This window comes from Monodon monoceros, unplaced genomic scaffold (genome assembly GCF_005190385.1).
Source record: "Monodon monoceros isolate NGI ecotype Baffin Bay Population unplaced genomic scaffold, NGI_Narwhal_1 Super_Scaffold_12, whole genome shotgun sequence".
Taxonomy (NCBI): Eukaryota; Metazoa; Chordata; class Mammalia; order Artiodactyla; family Monodontidae; genus Monodon; species Monodon monoceros.
The window spans coordinates 136926709-136951856 of NW_021703768.1; the positions used below are offsets into that span (position 1 = coordinate 136926709).

Genomic DNA, 25148 nt, shown 5'->3' on the forward strand with positions numbered 1-25148 from the left:
GGAAAAAACATACTCTGTCAGAACAAGGAAAAAACATACTCTGTCAGAACAAGGTACCAATGTCTCAGCTTCAGTTACTTGTTGCCATGTGGGTAATAAGGCCCAGTGTTTCCGACCTTTCGATTTTTTAAATGATAACTAGGAAATATAAATATTAAAATGAAATGTGCTTAATTTTTAAAAGTACCATGTTAGTCAAATAAAATACTTGTATGAATTGGGTATGTCCTGAGGGCTGATAGTAGGCAGCCCTTGATATTATGTGAATTTATAAATGAGGAAAGCAAGTCTCTGAGGCATGGAGTGATTCACTATAATTGACACAGAGAGTGAGTTACAGGCAGTGCTGGGATCTGAACCAATGGAAACTTTATCCAAGATTAAACTAGAACTCACTGGAGGTTAAGGCTTTATTCCACTTAGTGTGGAACAGGGTGAACACATGCCCAGAGTCAGGACCGCTGTGAGGTTTCAGTGCAACCTTCATTTCACTAATAGGTGTCTTCACATTTTAGATTATTTTTCATTACAACCTCAAAGGAAACAGTTTAGCAGATGAACGCAAGTCAAAATAAAATTTAAAAAAAAACAAGTGTGAATGTGGGTTTTCTTTTCTTCGTTTCAGTGCAGTAGAGAGGAAAGAACATGTCCTGGGGAGTCACGCAGCCATTCAGACCTGGGTGCAAACACCACTGTTCACCATTTCCTAGTTATGCCGCTTGAGGAGGTCAGTTTGCTTGCCTTTAAAATGAAAATAACGATGTCTAGCATATAGAGTTTCTGGAGGATAACATGGAATTGTATAACTTGATGACATGCTATCACATACAAGGAAGACTGATAATGTCTGGAAACTTGGTTTTAAACACTGATTTAAGAAAGTCAGGAAAGAACGATTTAAGAATTAGAAATGGATGTTCTGATATGAGCATTTCCAGTCAACTTCCCTGGGAAGCATAAGTTAAAACTCAGCAATAGTAATAGCCAATTAAATTATTAATATACTATTCTACCATTCACATAATATAGGTCAGTGAAAATTTCAGACCATGGTAAAGCAGAAATAAGTAAGGACGAGTTAGATATGGTATTGTTATTGATTAATTGCTTTTATAATGCACTACAGGATAGAAGAATTGTGAGTTAAAGTCAGTTTTCACAGTGTGAGGAAATGAGTTACTGAAAAATTTCAAGAAAATTAATGAGTTGAAGAAATAAGCAAGATTTCTAACAGAACAGGAGAGTTCTCCTGGATTTACAACTGTGACTTCGAAATACACAAAATTAACATTTTTGGAAAAGAGGTGGGATAATATTTGGAACCAGTCTTGGATTTATATCTGGACCTGGCATTTCTAGCTCTGCGACCCTGTGGATGTTATTAATTCTCCTCTCAGTTTCCTTTTCTGTAACACATGGATAAAAATGTCTGTTTTATAGCAGTGCTGATGGGAAATCAAATAAAATGATGTCCATGAAGCATTTAGAGCAATCACTTGCAAATCCTCAGTGTTCAGTATATGGTATCTGTTCTTACCATCGCTATTATAATCTATTTTAAGATTCTGAATGAGGTCAAGAGGAAAATGGTGAAATATTTTTAATGAGATTAAAGGAAAAAAGGAAGCAATTAAAAATAATATTGCAATTAATGCTTTGGACACATGGATGGTATGATGTCTTTTTATATTAAAAGTAACATAATATATGTCAAGTCTAGAACAACAAATTCATATTTACACCTTCCTTTTACATAATGTTGGGAATGCTCCATCAAACAGTAGCTTCCATGACAACAGGGGATGCATTAAGTATACGTTTTGTGCCTCTCATAACAATTAGTAAAGTATCCTACAAAAACTATGCAGGCAAACCACTTAACAACGTAGAGCAGTTTCCAGATTTTCTCTGTACAGTCTTTATACTTCTTTCTCTAATAATGGAGTTTTTAATAGATGCAAAGGAATGAGACATGTAACACGTCCATCCTCAGATTCATTTGAAAATAAATACCTAAGATTAGTCATTTCCTAAGGTGAATGTCCAATCAATTTTCTCAATTCTGGAAAATACTATTTTCTGTTTAAAGCATAATTAGTGTAATATTTGATATATGTAGCTATTGAACTGGTACCATTTATAAGACGGGTGTTCATTAATTATGAAATATTTAATAAAAATTTGGGGATTGCTTTATCTGTCTGAAGAACTGGACCATGTTATATATAGAACAAGTTATATTAGAATAATACTTTGTAGGGGCCAAACTATCAAATTGGTCAGCACATGGCTTTGAAAATGTGAGTCTGAATGCCTTTAAGGAGGATGTGCGTTTTCCAGTTTCTCTAAGTGCCCATCCTTCCCTATGACACCTTTCCAGGTTCTCTTCATTTAGTAATCTGCCCAGCCCCAATGGATATCTGAGTTTGTGACCCTGGCTCGCAGATACTTGATCTGCTGCATAGCAGATACCAGTAGTCCAAAAGCAGAATCATTACAAGCTTTCAAATATATTTGTCCAATCAGCGCTCTTTTTTCATATGAACATAAGGGTTTATTGGAACTAGATGAACACAATCTATACTGAAGAACTTATTCCATCTTTGAGAGAAATAACTCTTCTGTAAGTCAAACTGATGGATTTGTGAGTTATTGGGGCAATGAACAATCAAATAAGGTAAACAGCAGTGCCTTCAAGAGATCTCAAAGAGATGGTGTACAGACCATCTCTGTAAGAGGATGCAAACTTTTAAACTCTTTATTGAAATATAACCTTTGAAAACTGTTTCATTGAAATATATGTCCAGAAAAGTGCTCAATTTATAAGTATATAGCTTGATGAATTTGGTGGGGTACCATACTTGAGTAATAGCACCCAGAAGGTATGGATTATTTCCAGCGTCCAGAAGCCCTCCTCAAGGCCCTTCCAGTAGCTGCCCCTCCCCAAGGTATCCACTTCCCCTACTTCTCTCACCTTAGATAGTTTTCCTGCAATAGAACTTCATATGAAAGGAATCACAGTGTGCTCTATTTTGTGTTTGGCTTTTTGAATTCAACATTACTTCTGAGATTTATGCTTATACTTTAGGGGGATGAGAGTAGCAAAATCATCTGACATTATGTGCCAAGGGCTCTGACAAGGTGAGCTCACAGGGATTCACTGTATGCTTTTCTATATATATGGGCTAATTTGAAAGGAAAATGCATAGTAGAAGCTGGAAAATAAGAAATATATACATATAAGCTATAACAAGTATTATGCATTAAGAAGTTCTTTAGGGAAAAAATATCAAATGTTTCTCCATCCATGGATATATATATATTAAGAAAAGAGAGAGGTGTAGCACCCAAAGTGTTGAAGGAAAAATCAATGTTACTAGTTTATATGGACCTTCCAGTAATTATTTGACAAATGTCACCTTTGGCCACAAAAGAAGCAGTAAAGAATTATGCTCACTATTATTTTTCCTAATTGCCCTCTTCACATCAGTTTCTGATTATTTATCAACTAAACATTTCTCGACTTTATTAAAATTATTCCTAAAAATACTTTACTGGTATATTTATCGATTATTTCCTATCAGAAGAGTCTTGTAGGATGTTTCTCTGCCAATATTCAAATATTGTAGAAAGTATTTATAAAGCAATAATATTTTTATCTTCCTATATGCTTAAATAAAAGTATCACTGATGTATCAGTCCTTTATGAAAAAAGGTTACATTTCCTAGAAAAGGTTATAGATTTCTATGAAACATATGTCAAATCTCTGTTCTAATGCTTGATATTTATTTATTTTGATGAAAATATTACTGAACTGCCTCAACCATCTCTTCCTGTATATTTAAATTGGAATATATGATATTTCATAAGAAAGAGCTCCGATGCAAGATTACTAAATATTAGGGAAAAGTATTGTGGATTTAGGCAGCAAGCATACCCAAATTTCCTTCTGAACTGAGAAAAATTTAATATTATACTGTAAAAATGCTTACATATATTATTATATCAACTGATACTTTGTAACAAATACTTCAGAAGATTTTTCAGTGCAATGATAAATGCTCTTTGTAGTCAAGTCCTAAAAATTCAAAGATTTTAAATTATTTTCCAAGTCATAAAAAGGATGAGTAAATGCACATTTGATCACATACTCCCTGATTAAAATTCTTAATGGCTTCCTTTCCTCTAAAGATGACCCCAAATATTACCAACAAAAGGCCCTTCTTTCCTCTCCAACTCATACCTCACTTTCATAGCTTGCTCCCTCACGGCCCATACTTTAGCCATTCTGAAATTCTTTTACTTACCTTTCTTCCTTTCCTTTTTCCTAAACATGCTGTTCCCTCTACCTGGCATCTCCTTCCCTCTGTTCTTCTCCATACTCTTTACCTGGTTAACTGTAAGTTTTCCCTCAGGTCTCATTTTACACATTACTGCCCCTCTCTTTCCCACCCCCGACACAGACACGAACACACCCCAAGTTGATTACTTGGAAAACTTTTTTTTTTTTACACTTCTTCATCTGATAGAAACTAAGTGCCTCAGGTAGCTATGCATCATGAAAGCAGATAAGATATCATAACCACTTTACAAAGGCAAAAGTGGCCCAGTGAAATCAGATGACTTTGCAGGAAGGAATTAGAAATCAGGTTATCAGCTCATCAGATTCAGAGCAGGGCAGTGTTCGCTCCATATTGCCTCTCTGGTTTGATCAACAAATATGTCCCATTCCCTAACTGAATCACAGGTCAGTTTACTATTAGCATTAAAGTGCATAGTTACAGAGATGCTGTACATTAAGAACCTCAGAATGTTCATATGCTTTATATCAAGTCTAGTTATTCTTAAAGAATTTTTCCCTTTTCTTAAAAACTGCACTCTCCTTTCCTTATGAAAAGCACACAAACATATTTTGGAAAATCTACAAATCAGGAGAGAATTTTAACCAGGGGATTTCATGATCAAATCTAATATAGAAAATTATAATTAAAAATGGAAAATCAACATAAAAGATGTTAAAGACAGCATTAAAATAGTAAAAAGTTGCAATGCACCTAAATATTCCAAAGTAAAAGGTTGGCAACATACAGAGTTACCCACAAATATGACAGATTATGTAGTCTTAAAAATCATACTGTAGAAAAATGAAGGAATATTCATCATATAATATTAAGTGAATGAAGCAAATTATAAAATGGACATACAAAATAATCACAATTTTCTGTGGAAAAAAATATTCAAAGAATACAGAAGGAAACTCTCCCTAACCTATTAATGATGGGTATCTTCAAAGGAAAAATTTTTTAAAATATTTGATGTTTAATTCTTTACTTTCCAAGTTTTCTGTGACTAACATGTAGTATTTAGGTATCCAGAAAACAAACCCTTACTCTTATTAAAAGAAAGGAAGGGAGGGAAGGGAGAGAGAGAGAGAAATGATACTTTTTGAATAAATCCATAGAAGATGGTGGGCAGATGACTCAATTGTTTTAAACCTCCAGTGTCTCATCATTTTACAGACACATAACTTCACAACAATACCAACAATTATGCTGTAAACTCTATCAGCCTATATAGCCTATAGATATGGCAGATATGGAACAGTGATGTTCTAAATAGAATAATCTATGAGCAAAATTTCTTATCTAGAAGATATGTGGCTTATATTGAAATTTATGGGATTTTTTCTGTAATGTAGGAGCTATAGCTAAGAAAACAAATCATTCACACTTACGTAGCTTCAAGTATGAAGACTAATTTTTTGTCAATTATAATGTCATGTTTTTACAGAAAGGGAAAAACACAGTACAGAGTAATTTCAAGAGTCAAGTAGACTTGGGTCAATATTCAGCTCCACAGTTACCACAGATTTTAGGCACATTATTTAACCTCTCTGAGCTCCACTTTCCTCTTGTGTAAAAATATCTACCTCCTGGAGTTAAAAAGCATGTAAAACATTTAGTATTAGTGTGCCTGGCACAAAATAACTATTTAATAAATGTGAATTAAAAAGAACTATTAAGTAAGCAAATGAATGAACAGAAAAACTAAACATGAAAATAAATTAAATACCATGAGCAAAAGTAGATGCTTTGCATTTATAATGACACATCCAATCCTGTGCAGAATCTTCTACCACCAGAACACTGAGGCAGCCCTTTTGGTGGCCAATGGCCACATGGAAAGTTTAATGGAAACTAAACCTTGCTACTTGCCATGGGGTATTTTAACCAACAATACCAGACATCTCCTCCCATCAGAACAGAGTGAGAAAAGAACGTGCACACCCATTCCCAGTGCTGAGCAATCTGCCTGCAGAACACGAAGGGCACCACTGTCCTGGGGACCTTTGGATTCCATGGGTGGCAGCCACTCAATGACACTACCTGAGTCAGACTGCAAAGAATTCCTGGCCACTGACACTCATCTGTTCTACCCTGCCATTGCATTCCCCTTTTATTTCTCTCTCTCTCTCTTTTTTTTTTATATCTTGGAGTCCCCTCTAGCCCTGTGACATGTTTCACCATCTGTTCATGCAGATGGTGCCATCCAGAGAAGTCAAAAAGTTTGGTGTCCCCAAATCCCTCTTGATTCAGTCAGTTCTCTTTATCACAGAGCAGTAGGGAAAACAAATGAGAAACTGGAAACCACATTTCACAGCACAGAAAGGTCACAGCTCATATAAGGAGTACATTCATGTTCAGTATCTGGTTTGAAGTGAATGCTGTCTACATAGGTAAGCCCTTACCCTGACATTCTTCTGAACAAAACTGTGTCTGCAACAGGTGATTGCACCTAATACAGAGTCAAATGCTACCGGCCCTTCTCCCCATTGTCCACCAGGTCAGCAACTACAGTAAGTAATCTATTGTAAATGTGGCTCTATGTATAATGTACACACTCTTTTCTATCCATGCTTATAGAAACTGAAAACTTGCAAGAACAAAATAGCTTTTTGAAATTAAAGAAGGTTGTCACTGAATGATAGTAATTTGGTTTTACACAATTTAAAAATACTACACAAGATGCAGTTGAGCTAAGCATCCCACTTATGATGGAAAAAAACCCAGAAGCCTGAAGATCAATAGAAAAGAACAAAATCACAAAGAAAGGAAAAGTAACAGGAAAATAGCCTCTTCCTTATCTAAGATGCTTGAGAGTTTTGCAATAAAATAAACACTAAGACTAAAACCTATCTATTGACACAGACTAAATTTAGCCTCCTAGGTGGTTTCAGAATCAAGTTTCCCCAAAGAGGAATGTCTGATAATCCATATTATTTGGAACTTGGTGACTCAGAGTAGGACACTGTTTATATTACACTGTGAATTCAGAAGTTCATTCTCGCTCTGTGTTGATTTCCCCCTCTGTTCTTTCATTGCATATCCCTGCCCACCCCCTGGCCACCCATGCAGTGAATACAGATTTTTTTTCCTCCTTGAGAGTAACTCCACCTACCATCAAACAAGGACCAGATCCATGGTTTGTCTCATCCCATTATCAGGAGGTGTAGAGATGGGGTAATTTAACAAGGCTCCATGAATTAACCTTTATTGACTAATATTCGTGTAGCAATGAAATACACAATTCATTCAAATACTAAGAACAAAGAAGGAGCCCACTGGGGCAGAGGCAGTGTTTCTCATTATCACACTATAAGCATTTTTTATATGGGCACAAGGTTGACCGTTGCGTTTCTTATATCTAACTTCCCTAAAGAAAAATCAACCCATGATTCCAGGAAAATGGGCTAAAATACTTATGATTTGGGAAAAATATTTTTGGGCAAACGTAAGTGCTTCTTTTCCCCTCACAGTAATCAACCTTCATTCCCCCCACTGCCTGCCCTATGTTCTGTCACACAAATACAGAAAACACACATGTGCACTGTGTATATGCACACACGCATACATACACACTTATACATTCTGAAGTTCAAACAAGATAGTCCAAATAACACAGAGATATTCTCTATACTAAGCAAAGAATATGATGTCTCTGCTCTGCCATCAATGAGAATCCATACACATTTTTATTCATAAAATATTTGATTACCATAAATAGAACTTCCCCCTTGAACTCAACAGTGACAAATTTTCTGAGGCGTGTACCTAAAAAGAGCTAGCTCTCATTAGAAAGTGTTTTCTCATTGATTGATTCTGTGGTGGAAGGCTAATATGGGTCACCTGAATTCCACTTTGATACAATTCTCTCCACCTTCACATCTCTGTGTATCTTTCAAAGAACCATACTGATTGCAAATGACAAGGTAACATAACAAAACACCAGGCACCAATGGAAATTTCTACAAAATCAACTCATAGATGTATTTAAGTCACAATTTGGGAAGCTGAATTCATGACAATTGCTGATCCTGTTTTTGTTTTCAAAATGCCTTCTTATCAGCTGTTCAACTGGCATCACCCCAAGCACCATCTCATTGTTAATGTAGTTCTTCTCACTAAGACAGAGAGATGCACATGGTATCTACTAGGGAGGATAGTCAGATTTTTTTTTTCTCCTCATCAAAACCTAATAACCTTTGATAAGTGGGTATCAAATGCTATTGATTTGATTTTATGCTTCTTTTTCTACTCAGTATGCAAATCCATTGTTTAATAACGTTAGATACGATTTTGCATGAGTGCCTGAATAGAGACAGAATAATAAATCAATTTGAGGTAAACACTGAAGAGAGCACAGATCCTATTCAACTGATAAACTGAGTCAGGTAGTTGGATTGATAACATAGGAAATACTGTGAAGAAATTATAATTACTAATTCATTTACACATACATTTATTCAACAGTTTTTTTCATTGACTCTTCTGAGACAGGCACTATTCAAGATGCTAAAATACAGTTGGGAATAAAACTGAGGTCCCTGCTCTCATGGAGCTTATATATTAGTGGAGTGAGGCCAACAAAAATAGTAAACAAATGAATAATGCATCTAGTTATAAAGAACATAAAATGTAGTAATGTGAAAGAGAAGAAACAAAGTTCTCAGTAAAGCAGTGTTACTTAAACTTTCTTCCTGTGAGCACATGAGTTTGTTCTGCCCTTAGGACCATTTTGCTTCTGCCCTTTACAACTGGAACTCTCATTCGTCAGATCACTGCTGTCAATCTTCATAAATAACATCTCAGCTCAGGTGCCACCTCCTAAAATAGGACTCCACCTTACTCTTCTAGCTACTTTTTATCCAATCTTTCATTCTGTTTTTCTTCATAGAATTCATCACAATTTGCTGCCCTCATTTATCATTAAACATTTTTTTTCATAGTGGCTTATATGTTTCCTTCTCTAAGTACAAGCTTCTGGAGGTAGAGTCTATATCTGGCTTATTCACTCCTGCAACACCCATCCCCCACCTACAGCAACAAGAGATGCTCACTCACTAGTTGACTGGATAGAGGGGTAAATGAATGAAATGTTCAGCATTTCACTTCACTACAATGGCTTTGTTTCATTAAACATGTATTAGAACTACTAATATTTTCTCAAGCTTCCTTTTGGAACACTACACCAATGTTCTAATATTAGGTAGTCAAAATGAAAAACTGCATTCAGCTATTAGCCTTATGAAAATTCTGAGTATGTCATGTCTGCTCTGCTACCTCCCAGCCCAGGCACTGGGTCATTTCTCCACATTAAACCTGTTAAAGCACTAAGGGCATGGGCTTTGAAGTCAAACAGGCTTGAATTCTATTCCCAGCTTTGATGCTTATAGTTGTACCGCTTTGAACAAGTTACTGAATTTACCTAAGCCTCAGTTTCCTCTTAAAAGATAGAAGGATATCAGTATCTACCAGATTGGATTATTTGGGGATTAGGAGGTACAATGTATGCACAGTACTTGATACACAGCATGTACCCCATTGTGACTATTATGATTATCTTGGTAACTACAGTAATAAACTACAACAACAATTACTTATTAGGTACCTACTGTGTGCCAGCTACTTTACATGGGTTATATTATTTAATTTTGACCATATTCCTGCAAGTTAAATGATATTATAATTTTCAGTTTAAAGTTAGGTAACTTTTTAAAAAGCCACAAAGCCTGTAAGAACAAACTCCAGAACTTGGCTTTTACCTACCATCCTATCCTACCTCTTCCATCTCCCTATTACGTATATTCTTCTCCTACTAACCTCCAAGTTTTGAGTCTCAAGTTTTGAATGTCTCATTTGTCTCTGTGTATCCCCGAAACCTGGCACAGTGTTGGTACATAATAAGGATTTACCACCACCATTCCTTCTTGCCAAATATCATCCCACACGAATCAGGATGGGAAACAGCAGAAGAGGCCAACGTTAGATACCTGTAGAAATCTTAATAACAGCAATTAATCTTTACAAACAACTTAATATGTGCCAAACACTTTACGAAAATCTTTACAAGTATTTGGCTGCTTAATCACCCCAGTAATTCTATAAGGTGGGTACTATAAAGCCCTATATTCCTGATGAGGGAGCTGAAGCTCAGAAAGATGGAACACAGCTAGTTAGAGATAGAGGAAGGCCTTGCAACAGGAGGTCAGATTCCACACCCACGCTCCAAACATGCCAGAGGAAGTTGGTCTCTCTCCTGGTCTTTTCAGTATTTTCCCTTAGTTGTCAGTGTACTACAGCTGCTAAAATATAAAGTCCTAATTATATTCTCTATTATTGCTACTGAGAACAATCCAACATGGAATTGGAATCTTCCTCCAAGGATTTATGACCATTTAGCATTTTGGTACCTTTTATTCTGTCCATACGAGTGCAGATAATGAGCTACTTCTCAGAAGTAAAATAGCTTGAGCATTTCATAATATGGTGACTGTGATTTCAGTCATTAACCTATTACAGTGGTCTGACTTGCTTTATTTGTGACCTCCAGAATAAAGAGGTAGGAATGGGCTAGAAATCCTCCCTTACCACGCATTTAGTAAATCAAGTAATTAAACTTTTACCAAAAGTCTTTTAACCAAAAAAATATGGAGGTGATTTCCAGAGGCTGGGTAATGCTTTATCTCCTTCCTTTTTTTTCTGCCCGTGGAGAATAAGGCTGACATGAATATCTGTGAAACAAATATTTTTCACTCGTTCCAGAAAATAAATATAGATTTTCTTCCGTGTACTCTAGGGTCTTCTGTGATAGGCCGGTAGACAAAGATCCCACTTGTCTGAAATTTAGAGGTGTGTCTAATGGCTCAGTACTCTTTCTGCTTTCCTTTCCAGTATGAGAGTATTGATGCCAGAGTTAGAGACAAGGGTCTCACTGAGAGACTATTTTAAATCCGGGACACGAAGGTGTACAGGTTACTTGGGTCATTCCTTCCTGGATTATCAAGTAAGAATTGACCTTCTTCAATCCAGCAGGAAAGCCTGTGGACCAGGTGACTTGCAGGCAGCCTTCAGAGTCTCTGCAAACCACAGCAGCCATGTGCCTCCTCAATGCACTAGGGTTTTACATCTCTGGCTAACTAAATTGAGACTTAATCAAATCTTACAGTGGTTGCTTTTCCCTAGTCTGTAACCTTCTTGAAACTCCACAATATGGATGTACAATTCTGAAATAGAAGAGATTTTCAAAATCCCTATACACCAAGTTACAAACTGTAGTGCATGCTGCTTTTCCTTGAACTTGGGTATTCAGAAAAGTGAAACAAAAAAAACTCTCTGCATCTAAACAGTTGCAAAGTAGAGATCCATTCAAGAATAAAGGATGAAAGGAGGAGTGACGATATTAAGTTATACCTGAGGAACATACTCTATGTCCTATATGTATGGGAATAGCAATGCCAAAAACAATGCACAGGTCCCTATTGTGGAGTCCTATTCAAGATTGAGAGTCATACTCATCTATTTAGGAATGATGCCCACAAAAATCTCTCTAGAGGGGAGATGAATGACTCTTAGAAGTTCCTTTCAGGAGCCTTGGGAATTTAGGCTCTCCATTCTTCTCCTTCTATCAGCGTTTTCAGTACGGCTTTTTCCAAGAGTCTTTTGCATCCATCTACCTGGACAGAGACACTGTTCTCTCAGTCTCTGGGAAGGTGACTGAGATCATAGGCTTTGAGTTCAATACTAAGCCTGGAAACTCACTAGAAAGTTACTTACTTTCCCAGAGCCTGAGTTTCCTCAACTATAAAATGGCACTGATGGTAGCCTGCTTCACAGGATTGTTTAATATAAATAATTCAGGGCTTGACATACAGAAGGTACTCAATAGAAAAGGGAACCCTCCTACACTACTGATAGGAATGTAAATTGGTGCAGCTGCTATGGAAAACAGTATAGACATTCCTCAAAAAACTAAAACTGGAGCTTCTATATGATCCAGCAATACCACTCATGGGCATATATATACAGACAAAACTGTAATTCAAAAAGATACATGCAAAAAGATACATACACCCCTATGTTCATAGCAGCACTATTCACAATAACCAGGTCATGGAAGCAACCTAAATGTCCATCAACAGATGAATGGATATGGTATATATATATTACATATATATATAATGGAATATATAAATAATGGAATCATTCATAAAAAAGAATGAAATAATGTCATTTGCAGCAACATGGATGGACCTAGAGATTACCATGCTAAATGAAGTAAATCAGAAAGAGAAACACAAATACCATATGATATCACTTATATGTGGATATAAGTGATAAATATGACACATATGAACTTATGTATGAAACAGAAACAGACTCACAGACATAGAGAACAGACTTGTGGTGGCCAAGTGTCAGGGGCGGGGACAGGGAGGGATGGATTGGGAGTTTGGGATTAGCAAATGCAAACTATTATATATGGAATGGATAAACAACAAGGTCCTACTGTATAGCATGGGGAACTATATCCAATACCCTGTAATAAACCATAATGGAAAGGAATATGAAAAAGAATATATATGTATACACCACTTTGCTGTATAGCAGAAATTAACACATTGAAATCAAATATACTTCATTAAAATAAATTTTAAAAAGTAAATTTGTATGATGAACAAAAAAGTACTCAATAAATTTTACTACTACCACCACTACTACCACTACTTCAACTATCTCAGCTAAATAAGTATTCATATATATTTGTTTTGAACAGGTCTTTGTGTAATTAAAACTCTATCATGAGTGAACTCATTACAAAGACTATCTGGTCTAACCCTATATTTTGCCTATTTGCTAATAAGCAAGTTGCCAGCGAAAGCTGCCAACAAAATTCACTGATTTCATGAAATCAGGGTGGAACAAAAGATATACAAAATGTGATTAGAGAAAACTTGATCTTTAAACTAATGGTGAGGATAATAGGCATGGTTTCAAGTTTGATTTAATGGAGTCATTTCTGTTTTCTTTATTTTTAATATAAAGCTAACAGAAAAAAATGTTGCAGGTATATGTGTGTGTGTGTATATATATAATATGCATATACACACAAATACAAATCTATAAATGAATACATATGCATATTTATACCTGTAAATGGGGACATATACACATACACACACAAGCACATATACAACAGCAACAATTTTAATCATCCACTAGAAAATACTTTTCTTAAAATAAAACAAGACAAAATAAATATCTGGCTTCTCTCCATGCTGCCAGTACTCTCGTGACCCAGAGGGTTTGTTCCTAGCGAAATCGGGACTATGCTAGTGCTACTTCTGAATGCACTTATGTATAGCCATGCTGTATGCAGATACATCCACAAGCCAATGAATGGCGTGTTCTCAGGGGTTTCAGGTCTTCTCCTCTTTGCAGACAAGGCCCACTTCGATGACACCCTATACTCATTCTTTGGGTCTGCAATACAAGATCCATATCTTTATTGGGAACGCAGTTGGTGTCTTTCCTGCTTTGAAACCCCTGGAGTCTCTGACCACTCATCTTTCACATCTTTGGTTTCAGTTCTGCCATATTCAGCTCTCATTGGATTGAAATTAATGGACATGAAGACAACTAGGGTAGCAAAGGAGACTCACTGATTACAAGAATGTGATGAGTCAGTAATATTTGAGAAAAAGAAGTCAGGCAGATTTTCTTTTCCTCTTTAAATGTTGTTATCTAAAAACCCAGCAAAAATATTGCAACCAAAAGAGCCCTGGATTACACCTAATGGTGTAATTCTGATTCTGCTATTTCCAGTTTGGATTTGACTTATTCGCTGAGGTCAGTCAGACCATGATGACGGCAAGTAACCAAATGACTCCAGCAGCAGGAACAATAACAAGCCCTGGATTAGGAGTCAGGAGGTTGGGATTCTGCTCTGTGCTTTGCCATCAATTGTCTGTGTGATGTTAGGCACAATCACTTCCCTCTCTGAGCTTCCCTTTTCTTTTCTGTAATAATGAAGAAGGTGAACTTGAAGATGACAGAAATTACTTCTAAATACATTCACTTTTCATATAAATAATTTTATTTTATAGTGAAAAATGGGCAAGAAATTTCTTTTAAAAATTCATCCAGGGACTTCCCTGGTGGTGCAGTGGTTAAGAATCCACCTGCCAATGCAGGCGACATGGATTTGAGCCCTGGTCCGGGAAGATCCCACATGCTGCAGAGCAACTAAGCCCGTGTGCCACAACTACTAAGCCTGCGCTCTGGAGTCCAGGAGCCACAACTACTGAAGCCTGCGCGCCTAGAGCCCATGCTCCACAACAAGAGAGAAGCCACTGCAATGCGAAGCCCGCCCACCGCAACGAAGAGTAGCCCCCGCTCGCTGGAACTAGAGAAAGCCCCCGCACAGCAACGAAGACTCAACGCAGCCAAAAAAAATAATAATAATAATTACAGCTCTTTAAGGAGGATGTATGTGTCTCTTCCCACGGAGGTGGAGGTAGATGAAGGTGTTTTTTCCTGTTTAGAAGACTGAGAATCTAGAGCACAGGGTCTCACACTCTGGCCAGAAGAACTGATATTCTTAATAAAATCTCTGTTGTTCTGCTTGACAAAATGCATTCACTCCATATCTCTATGAAAATGAATTAAACCAATTAGGAAATCCAAGTAAAAAAATTGATATATTAATGTTTAATAGACTACATTTCAGTGTGAGATGGCTACTCAGTTATTCACTTGCCGAATACCCTGTGGTAAAGCTTTAGGAGTAGAGGAAGAAGATACAATTAATAAACCTTGCCTGTCTAAATTCATTACAGGCTAACGTTATCCTTTGCCATTTTCCCAATGACAGAACATACATAGCGGGAGGTGGTTGAATTGCCTTCTGCTTCCTGTTGAATCTTCCTTTAAGAATGTGAACCTTTAATCAGAAGTGACATGTTGCTGACCCAGTGTTACATATGGGAGGTGTACAGACATATGAAATCAAGGGCTGCCCCCTCACACCAAAAGACAAACAGCTATTTTTAGATGGGTAACTACTACCAGAAGAGTAAGAAGGTCACACCTTCCATAAGAACTGTCCTAATAATCAGCATCAGTACATCTCCTGAGCCACTTATTTAGCTAATGACACCACAAGTTACAACAGCACAAATACAAGATTACAAATTGTGTTGCAAAAAGCTTTGCCTGTTTGTCACTAAAATATTAAGTAAATTTGAAATAGTAGTCCTGCATTTTATAGCAATAACTACATAGTTCACCTTATGTCAAAGCCATAAACCATATCCTATACTGGATAAAGGAATATATCCCAAATATGTCTTATAATGGTTAAATAATGATGGTGAGCAGAGTTTTATTGACATGGCAAACATGTTTATGGTGCACTCATGGTTAAAGAAAAAAATAAGATCAGAAAATTCCATGTATAATGTGAATCTGTTTTATGACAAATTACCTATATGCTTTTTTACTAGAAAAATATCTGGAAGAGTATAAAGCAAGATGCAGGTGTGATAGGATTAAGGGTAGCTATATTTTCATAACTTAACTGTATTTTCTAAATGTTTAAAAATAATTATGTAACATCTCATAAGAGGAAATGGGTTTTGTTTTCATGTTTTTGTTGAACAATTTAGTAATGTGCTAAAATGCTTATGATATAATGTTAATGACTTAGCATATACAGTCCAATTGGGATTCAGATTCCAAATTTTCATAAAAAATATACATTTTTACATTCACAAAAGGGTGCCATCAGTTGATAATTCAGGTTTTCTTATATACCTGAATGCACTGATTTTGTTTTTGCCTTCTTAATTAATCAGAAGATTTTTTTCAAGAAGATAACTACAATTGCTAAAGCACTGCAATATCACGTTAAATACTGCTGTATGCATAATGAGGCAGAAGTCCTAGATTAGCAAAATCACAGGTACTGAGATTTTGGGAGTGATAATAAAATTTAGAAATAATTTAAATGAATAATTATAAGAACTACTAAATGTAAGATTAGAATGCAGCTCTCCTAATTCTCTGATCAGTGTAGTTATCACTAGCTTTCTGAAATCTAATAGTTATCTCCTACTTTAAGTAAATAACAGTCTAAATTATACCTATGTAACATTCTTTATGATGCCATGTCAACACCAGATTAAACCTGATTTTTATTGGCTAGTGCTTTAGATGAATTCATCGGCAGAAATCCTGTACTTTCTATGACATTTTTCCTTGAAGTGTTCTGAAAATAATTTGATTGGGCCAATTTTATTTTGAAATAAAATACAGATAATCTGTTTGGAATATGTGCTTTATAAATTGCTAGGAATTCTTCTGCCTAGTCAATAAGAAGTCTGTTGTCACCACTTCTACAGCTGGGTTCATCCCAAGAAAATATTCTTCCCTACCTCCACTTATATCTCCTATCAGAAATATCTAAATAGTATCATAAAAGAAAGCAGGTATTTTATTTTATGATCATATTGGTATAAATGAGTTATCAACTAGCCAAGAGTGAAGGTAAGAATCTATATTTAAGGATTTTATTGCTCTTTAGCCACAAACTATAAACTTAGACTTGAAAAACAACATTATTCCTCACTTTTCTTAATTATTCCTGCAGATCTTTAAACAAGGTTGAGAAAATAGATGCACGATAAGACGTGATGAGAATAAGAGGAAAGGCCTGGTTTAAGAGAAACTATATAATGCTTGATTAAACGAAAATTACTGAGTGCATGCTACAAATGAGGTACTGGGTTTGGGGCTACAGGGCAGCTTCTAAAGGCTGTCATGGCCACTTGGGTCTCAAGCCAGGCATCTAGTTTCCTTCCTCTTCATCTCAGCTTGCCTGTGCAATGGCTGGAGATAATTGGCTCCACTGCAGGTTTCAATCCTCTTAGTATTTTAGTAGTCCCCTTTTTCATTTTAGACATGCCTGACCGAGACCTTTCCCATTCTCTTCAACAGACGTGCTCACTCGTGCTCCTCTTGTCCTTTTTGTTCTAGACAAAGGAGTATCTTTACAGAATCATGAAAAGATACCTGGGGTAAAATTCTACAATATAAAATCACTGCCTTGATATCTAAACGTTTCTCTGTTCCAGCCTTCTGTTTATTTATCATATGTCCCCAGCATCCATCTATTTATCAAATATTAAGTAACACTGCACACTTACTATCTACCAATTACTATGCCACTCGAAATACATAATTTCACTTTCCAGTCTGATGTCAGATTATAAATTTTTTTACATTCACTGATCTCATTTGATTCAGAAGATGACTGGGTTGTTAAAATGACATTATCTAATTGATCTCCCCCCTGTTTTTATATATGAGGAAATTAAAACCTGAAAAAGATGCTTAAGGTTCAACAAGAGGTCAGTGACAAAAGTCCAAACAAAAATACAAGTTCCATTATCATAATACTTTGTTAAGGAAGTTGGCTGCATTGCCCAATTGTGTCCATTCATCTCTTTGCACAGCATCGGAACTCTATCCTTCTAAAATGATTATCAACCTGAAAAGTAATGGAATAACTGAGAGTAAGCTGCTAATCCGTGTTTTTGGCAATGGGGAAACAAAAATCCAATCAGAATGAAAACTGTTAAAACCTAGCCTATAACAGCAATAACTTAAACATTTCCCATATTTCTAAATCTCAATCTCCATTTTCTGAACTTCCCAAGTTCATTTTCTGAACTACCTTAATGCAAGTCTGTCAATTAGCTGAGTGCTATCCTTAAAACTCATGCTATCCAAACACACTGTTTCAGCATGAGTCGACTCACAGCTCCTGCTGTACAGTCAAAAGCAATGGGTACATCCTTGCAGGAGGATGATTTCACAAGGAGGTTATCCGAGCTTTAAGTGTAGAGCTATGACCATTCCTCCCTGGGTTATGGCTTAGCCTGGTTGTCTGTGGTCATGGATCCCACCCACTAAGTATGCATCCTCTGAGATGAGATGACCTCGTTTTCAGACACAGCTACTAAAAGTACATGTCACATACAGGTAATTCTCTACCTCTAAGAGATCAGAAATACCATTCTTTGGCTTCAGACTTTTAAATCTTGAGTGCTATTTCTTAGATAATAGAACCAGAGATTCCTAGGCCATTTTTTCTTTTCCAAATTTTATCATGGAAATTTTCAAACATACAGACAAGTTGAAAGAAGAGCATGACAAACACCTATGTACCCACCATGAAATTCAACAAGCGTTAATATTTTGCATACTACTTTATCTTTAATATGTTTTAATACCTAAAACTTTCACTAAGAAAACTCTACAAAAGAGGCTTACTCAGATTCTCTGAATGACTTCCCCTCCAGCCCCCTCATCCCTGCCAATCTTTGTGCATCTCAACAGAAGAAGCATTTAAGTCCTTAAAGGATTTTACCTTGAACATGCATGACATTCGGCCCAGAGGACTTGTTCTACCTAATTTATTGGTCACTGCCTTATATTTAAAGTCTTCCTTGAACCAGCTTTCTATGTCTAGGTCTTCATGATTGCCTTTCAGTTCTCCTTATTCCGACTGATGAACCTTGCCCGTACCAACTTCTTTGCAATGATCGTGTCTGTGCCCCGGATTCCACACAGCAAAAATCATCCCTTAGTAAACTGGGAATGGTGTGACTCTCAGAACCTAAAGATGCATCTTCCATAGATAACTCAGGACTGCTGTTCTCTAGGGCTTTATTCTATCAATCAAAAACAAAGTCTGGGGCTTCCCTGGTGGCGCAGTGGTTGAGAGTCCGCCTGCCGATGCAGGGGACATGGGTTCGTGCCCCGGACCGGGAAGATCCCACATGCTGTGGAGCGGCTGGGCCCGTGAGCCATGGCCGCTGAGCCTGCGCGTCCGGAGTCTGTGCTCCGCAACGGGAGAGGCCACAACAGTGAGAGGCCCACGTACCGCAAAAAAAAAAAAAAAAAAAAAAAAAGTCTGTATCTATGGATCTAATGCAAGCTGTTTCCATATCACTTTTCTTTACCTTCTTTTTTTTCCCTTGCACGCTCTCAGGTGATTTCTACTATTCTTTATTTCCATTTGCCAGTATGTAAGGAGTAGGACAGAATGATAATGAAGAGCAACATCTTTGTATTCAAACTATTATACTTTCCGGTGCCGTAGCTGTGTAACTTGGTACACAAGTTCCTTAATTTCTTCATGTAAGACAGAAACACCAACCAACCAACCAATAGCGCCCAGTTTGTAGGAATAAAGTCAATTTTAAATGAGATAATATAAGCAATGCTCTGGCACAGTGACACGTACAGGCTAAGTCCTTTAATGCGTACTAACCACTAATATTAATACTATTACTATTCTAAACGCTGTTTGAATGCAGCCACTATTGAACATAGAAACAAAATAAATTTGTTAGCAGACCATCAGTAACAGAGAATGACTGGGGTAGGAGAGTGGGTAAGTAGGAGAAGGAACTAAGTAGATCTGAATCAATCCAGCAGCAGCAATTTTAATTGAATTCCTTTTACTTTTTATTGCAAATGAAACTTCCGCTGTTGAAAAGGAATATCTGGCTTGCACTAAATTTCAGCTGTGAAATAAACTGTTCTATTTATCAGTAAAAACTGGAATGGGATATTTACAAATTTCCTGAAAAACCTCTTATCAATTTCAAACTCAGGATTAACTACACAACTGAGAGAACAATCACAATCCATGAGTCTTCTTCTTCCTCCAGGAGTGTTAATTTTATGCACGTCAGATGTGTTCAGGAACCTGCACATTTTGCCATTAGCCCTTATTGGAAGTGGGGCTGAGAGGGTGATAATTTACAGTAATAGTGTCCAGTTGGTCTTAATGACAAGAATGAACAGCCACCACCTTTTTTTGTCTGATTATTGGCTTAATGATTAGAAGCCATATTTATCATCTATATTGGCCCTCTCTTGTCCCTCTCAAAGACTTGATTGTTGATTTTTTCCCACCCATCCAACTTTGCATATGTACATTCAGAATTCATTGACAATCTTTACTGAGTTTATTTACAGTGTAGGTGCTTTGTCAGTGCTAGGTATAACAAAGAGAACACAACTGGTTCTCTGGTCTAAATGTGGGTATCACCAAAAAAAAGGAAAACACAATGTAATGTCTACATGATTGCTGTGAAGATTTGATGGGAAAAATGTATCCAGCACTGGGTCTGATGCTTAGCCAAGACTTGCTACTTCCCAGGCCTCTTCCCGCTCACTCCCTGCCAAATGAGTAACTTACTATTTCTGTGCTTCTCTCTGCCTTCTTCAGGATTCTGACTTCTTTCTGTGCTTAACTCTTAAAACGTGTGAACTACAACCTCTTTGCATTCCTCCACTGCCCATGTGGTCCCCATCTCATCAAGGTCTTTGTGATACCATATTTTCATTGCAGCCACTATTGAACACAGACACAAGCAATAAATTGTAGTGGATTCCAAGCAATAAGTTTAGCACAATGTATCTGCTAAGATAATTCTCTCCATAAGTACTTTCAAATTCCACCACATTGGTGGAGTCTTTGCAGACACTGCCAGTCAACTTATTTTATCTTTCCGCTATTTCTCTTTTTCCCTAAGGCCTGTATGTGAGCAGTGCCTGTATCCAATTCATCTCTTTACTTCCAATGGCTGACACAGCGTACAAACATGCTCTCTTGGCCTCAGTCTCTCCCTCCCTTGACAAACAAATGCCATTTTCTCTACAAACAGGATAAACAAACAAAGAAGCTAGCTTATAAGGATCTAAGACAATGCACCAGTCAGGAACGATGAACACAGCAGATAATGAAAATTAGATATAACAGATAAGAAAAGTGTGGGAGTGAGAGGCAACCTACGGTAATGGTTAGGAGCTCTGGCTCTGAACTTAGAACAGGACTCAGGTCCCATCTTCACTGCTTACTTTCTCTGTGATCTTAGACAAGTTACACCAGCCTTCATTTGAAATAAAGATCATAACAGTTTTAACTTATGAGGTTGTTATAAGTTATTGTAACTGTAATAATATATGGAGTGTACTCACTAATGTCTGACCCCTAACAAGTGTTCAATAAATGAATAATAATATTATCATTATTATGAAAAAGTCACCACATGTTCACGTAAAACAGAATATATCAGAGACAAATGAACATTTCAGAATAGAGAGTCTTCCCCAATAATGGAGAGGAATTCTCTACATTGCAATGTTTTCAGAGTAAGACAGATATCTTATTTCTTCATCTTTTTTTCCAGGGAACCATCTAATACAAAATAAACTTTAAAAGAAGACACTGTCATATTTCACAATTCATCCTCCAAAGAGCAGAGCATCACAATTCTTCTCTGATAGAAAGGTACATTTAATAGTGTAAATTCATTACTAATAAACCTGAGATGATGGCTATTTATCTGCAAGTCTGATTGCTCCTTGGAGGTAAGAGGGCAAAAAAAGCCTTCCTGTTCTCAGAGGACCAGACCCAGTTCATAGAGCTCAGGAACAATTTATGAAACAGAATATCTGCCACATTCAAACAAGGATTTGGCACTCATAATTTTTTTCCACTTTAAAGAGACCCTGTGTCTAAGCTACTTTGATATTGTTTATCCCTACTCCTTAAAGAAAGCAGCTTTATGAGCCAAAACAAATATTGTTTTGCCCTTCAGTATAAATAAACATTTTGCCTCCTTATTTGTATTTTTCTTGACATAGCTTATTTCAGGCCTCTATCATACCCTGTTTGAACTATTACAAGAATCTCCAAAGTGGCATAATTTCTAAAATTTCTCTATCAACTGAAGGGAAATGTTAATACAAAATTGACAGAAATTTGTTAATGCATCTAATGTTAATAGACAAGGGATATAACTGTGTTATATATATGTGTGTATATATAATATAATATATAAATTTTTCACTTCTTCTGGAAATAAAAAAATCATCACCATTCACGATAAATATTTAAGCGATTAAAAAAAAAAGAAAGCAGCTTTAGGATCAGCAGCTGATATTGGAAGATAATGCAGAAAAACTTAGGCTCAGCTGGGATAAGTCCCTTTGGAAACATGGAACACTGAGCTCTCAGATGTCTATTGACTAGGAGGTTTAACTGCTTATCAGCAGAATTAAAGGAGGACTAAGAAAAACAGCACAGTATGCCCCTCCAAAAAAAAAAACCAGTAACTACTGTGTTCAGGAAGAGTTCAATTTTGAAATGGACGCTACAGACCTGAGGCCGTAAAGGACCGTCCCATCTGGATGCAGGCGGATCATGCGGTTCTTGACAGTCACTCCGTGCACAAACGACTTCTTATCGTTCAGGAAGTAAGTATCGGGCACCCAGAGCTGGTCTGCCACTCTATTGTCCAGAGTCAAGTTTAAAGGTATTACATTATAGGACAGCCTCTTATCTCTCCAAGCTTGCTGGAAGTACATTGTCAAGGTATAATCCTGTGAAATTGAGAAGATAAAAGAAAAAAAGGGTTATTTTGTACATAAATGGACTTGGGAAACAGGCAAACACTTCAGTATTCACAAGAAAATATACACAACCAAATACCAAAAACATATACTATTCGCATATAGGCAAATATTAATTTACTAAACCCATTCTTACTGAGCCCATACTATGTGTCGGGCACCACAGTATATACAGAAGTGAAGAGAGCATATCCTTGTGAAATTTATCATACATCATTCAGGAAGAAAGACGGTAAGAAATAATTATTTAATAATTAATTTGTCTTCAAGTACGGTACCCAGGATTGTTTTAGGTGGAACATAAATACAATTGTAAAAAGTGGTTAATTTATTACAGTAGTAATTATAAGAGTTTATAATGAGAATCTCAATCTGTCTGATCAAAGTGAGTTTCCTAGGGGAGGCGACATTTATAGTGAGACTAATGTAGCTTCCCACCTATCTAAAAAATACTAGCTCAGTTAGTATTTCATGAGAATTTTTGGGATTCTGGATCATCAGGCTAGGCTCTTTCGTTTTGAGAAACTGTGCGTTGTTATACAGGGAGCACTGGTCTTGGAGTCCCAGGCTCCAGCATCTTCCAGCTATTTCTCGGAGTAAATTTACATAACTTCTTTTCACTTCAGTTCCTTAACTATAAATGGGCTTTTAATATATCCCTGATCTATCAGAAGATTACTATGACAATTAAATATATAACTCAAATGCAATCTGTAAACTACAAAAAGCTATAAATTATGAACAAAGTATTTACATACATATTGTGACATGTTCTGTCCATTAGAGGCCTACGGGTACAATGTAATTGCTCTTTCACCCTCATTTGAATGACTAAAGGAAGGACCAAATATTCATTTGAAAGGATAATTACCATTCTATTTTAATATCAGTTCACAATGCCCTACTTGAGGGCTTTAAAAAAAAACAAAACTAGAATTATGGATTAATCATCTCTGCAACCTGAGAGCCAGCACAGTCCTAGGGCACAAATAATGAATGAATGGATATCCAATATGGTATGCCTATTGGATTTCTGCACATAATTGCCTACTTCTGTGGATAAAATACACACTTCAATCGCTGTGAAGTCCCTGAGTTTTTCCAACCCTTGCTGAGATTTATACATCTTAATTTGGCTATGCAATTTTAAAATATGACTTGCAAAATATTACCTGCTAAAAACATTAAATAGCTTCATAGGAAAAGTATAATCCTCTGGCAAAAAATTTAAACATTTTCCGTGGTTTCACAAATATACAAATTTTTATCTCATTCAGAAGTCAGCTCTACACTGACTTCTGAATGAGAAGCACAGAATCAAACTTCTATTCTAACAGAAGAATATTAATATCCTAAAGGTATATCAAATAATTGTAGGTGAAATTTACTTGAGTGGATTACTTTAGTCAGTGCTCTGGACTGTTCTAGCACACTCTGCTTTATTAAAGAATTAGTCTGAGGATCTCTAGCATAACATCCTGATTTATAATAAAAGCTAACTTGAAGACTTATGAATTATATAACTAGAGAACAGAAAACGGATCAGATACATTTTTTACATGTCTCTATGTTGCAAACGGCCTAAAAACTTGGCCATAAATAAAATAGGCAATTTATATTGTGCTTGAGAGAACACACTTAGTGATTTCCGATTCTTGGAGATAAAACGGGAAATTCGATTATTATCTCTATTAGAAGATGAAGCTACATCCACCCTCTTAAGAGTTAGGGGAGATAACACAGTTTGGAAGGTGCTGGAGTTTATCAGTCAGCTGAGATGTGTTTGGACACAGGAAATTGTATTTCCTTTTGGGCTAAATAAATGGTAATATTGTGAGATCCAGAGTCATACGCTAACTCCTGTTATTTGTCAGCAAGGCAGTGCCTGCTAAGAAATGCTCCGAGACAGACCCTGGTGATTCTGCTAACTGTCACATCAATTTTCATTTCTTTTATTTTTAAATGACACACCATGACACTGTCAAGAAAGGAAGAGGTTGCTGAATCGAAATAAATGTTACTGGACATAAAAGGAAACAATGGTTCTGTGTCCTACTCTCTCTCCCAGACCCTCATGCCCCCAGGATAAATGCTTTGAACTTTTATGTAGAAAACATCTTTTACACCCATCCAACAAGCCTGCCTTCAGGAAGCTGTGTCACTGTTGGTTTATTCAAACTGAAAAAAAGCAAGTAAACCACTTCTGGGTGCTCCACAACCCATGGCATCACCATGCAAGAAGCAGTTAGATAATCAAAACTAAAACCAATTGACTTTCAATGCTGAGCAAGATGGAGTAAGCCTACTACAGGCTCTCT

General features: G+C 36.5%; 1 protein-coding gene across 3 annotated transcripts in view; it reads right to left on the minus strand.

Moving 5' to 3' along the window:
• GABRB2 (gamma-aminobutyric acid type A receptor beta2 subunit) overlaps window positions 1–25148 on the minus strand; it is a 293095-nt gene that overhangs the window by 169560 nt on the left and 98387 nt on the right. For all 3 annotated transcript variants that reach the window (XM_029215666.1, XM_029215664.1, XM_029215665.1), the window contains exon 4: window positions 22580–22800. In XM_029215666.1, the coding sequence (XP_029071499.1) occupies window positions 22580–22800 (221 nt within the window). The remainder of the gene's footprint in view (window positions 1–22579; window positions 22801–25148) is intronic.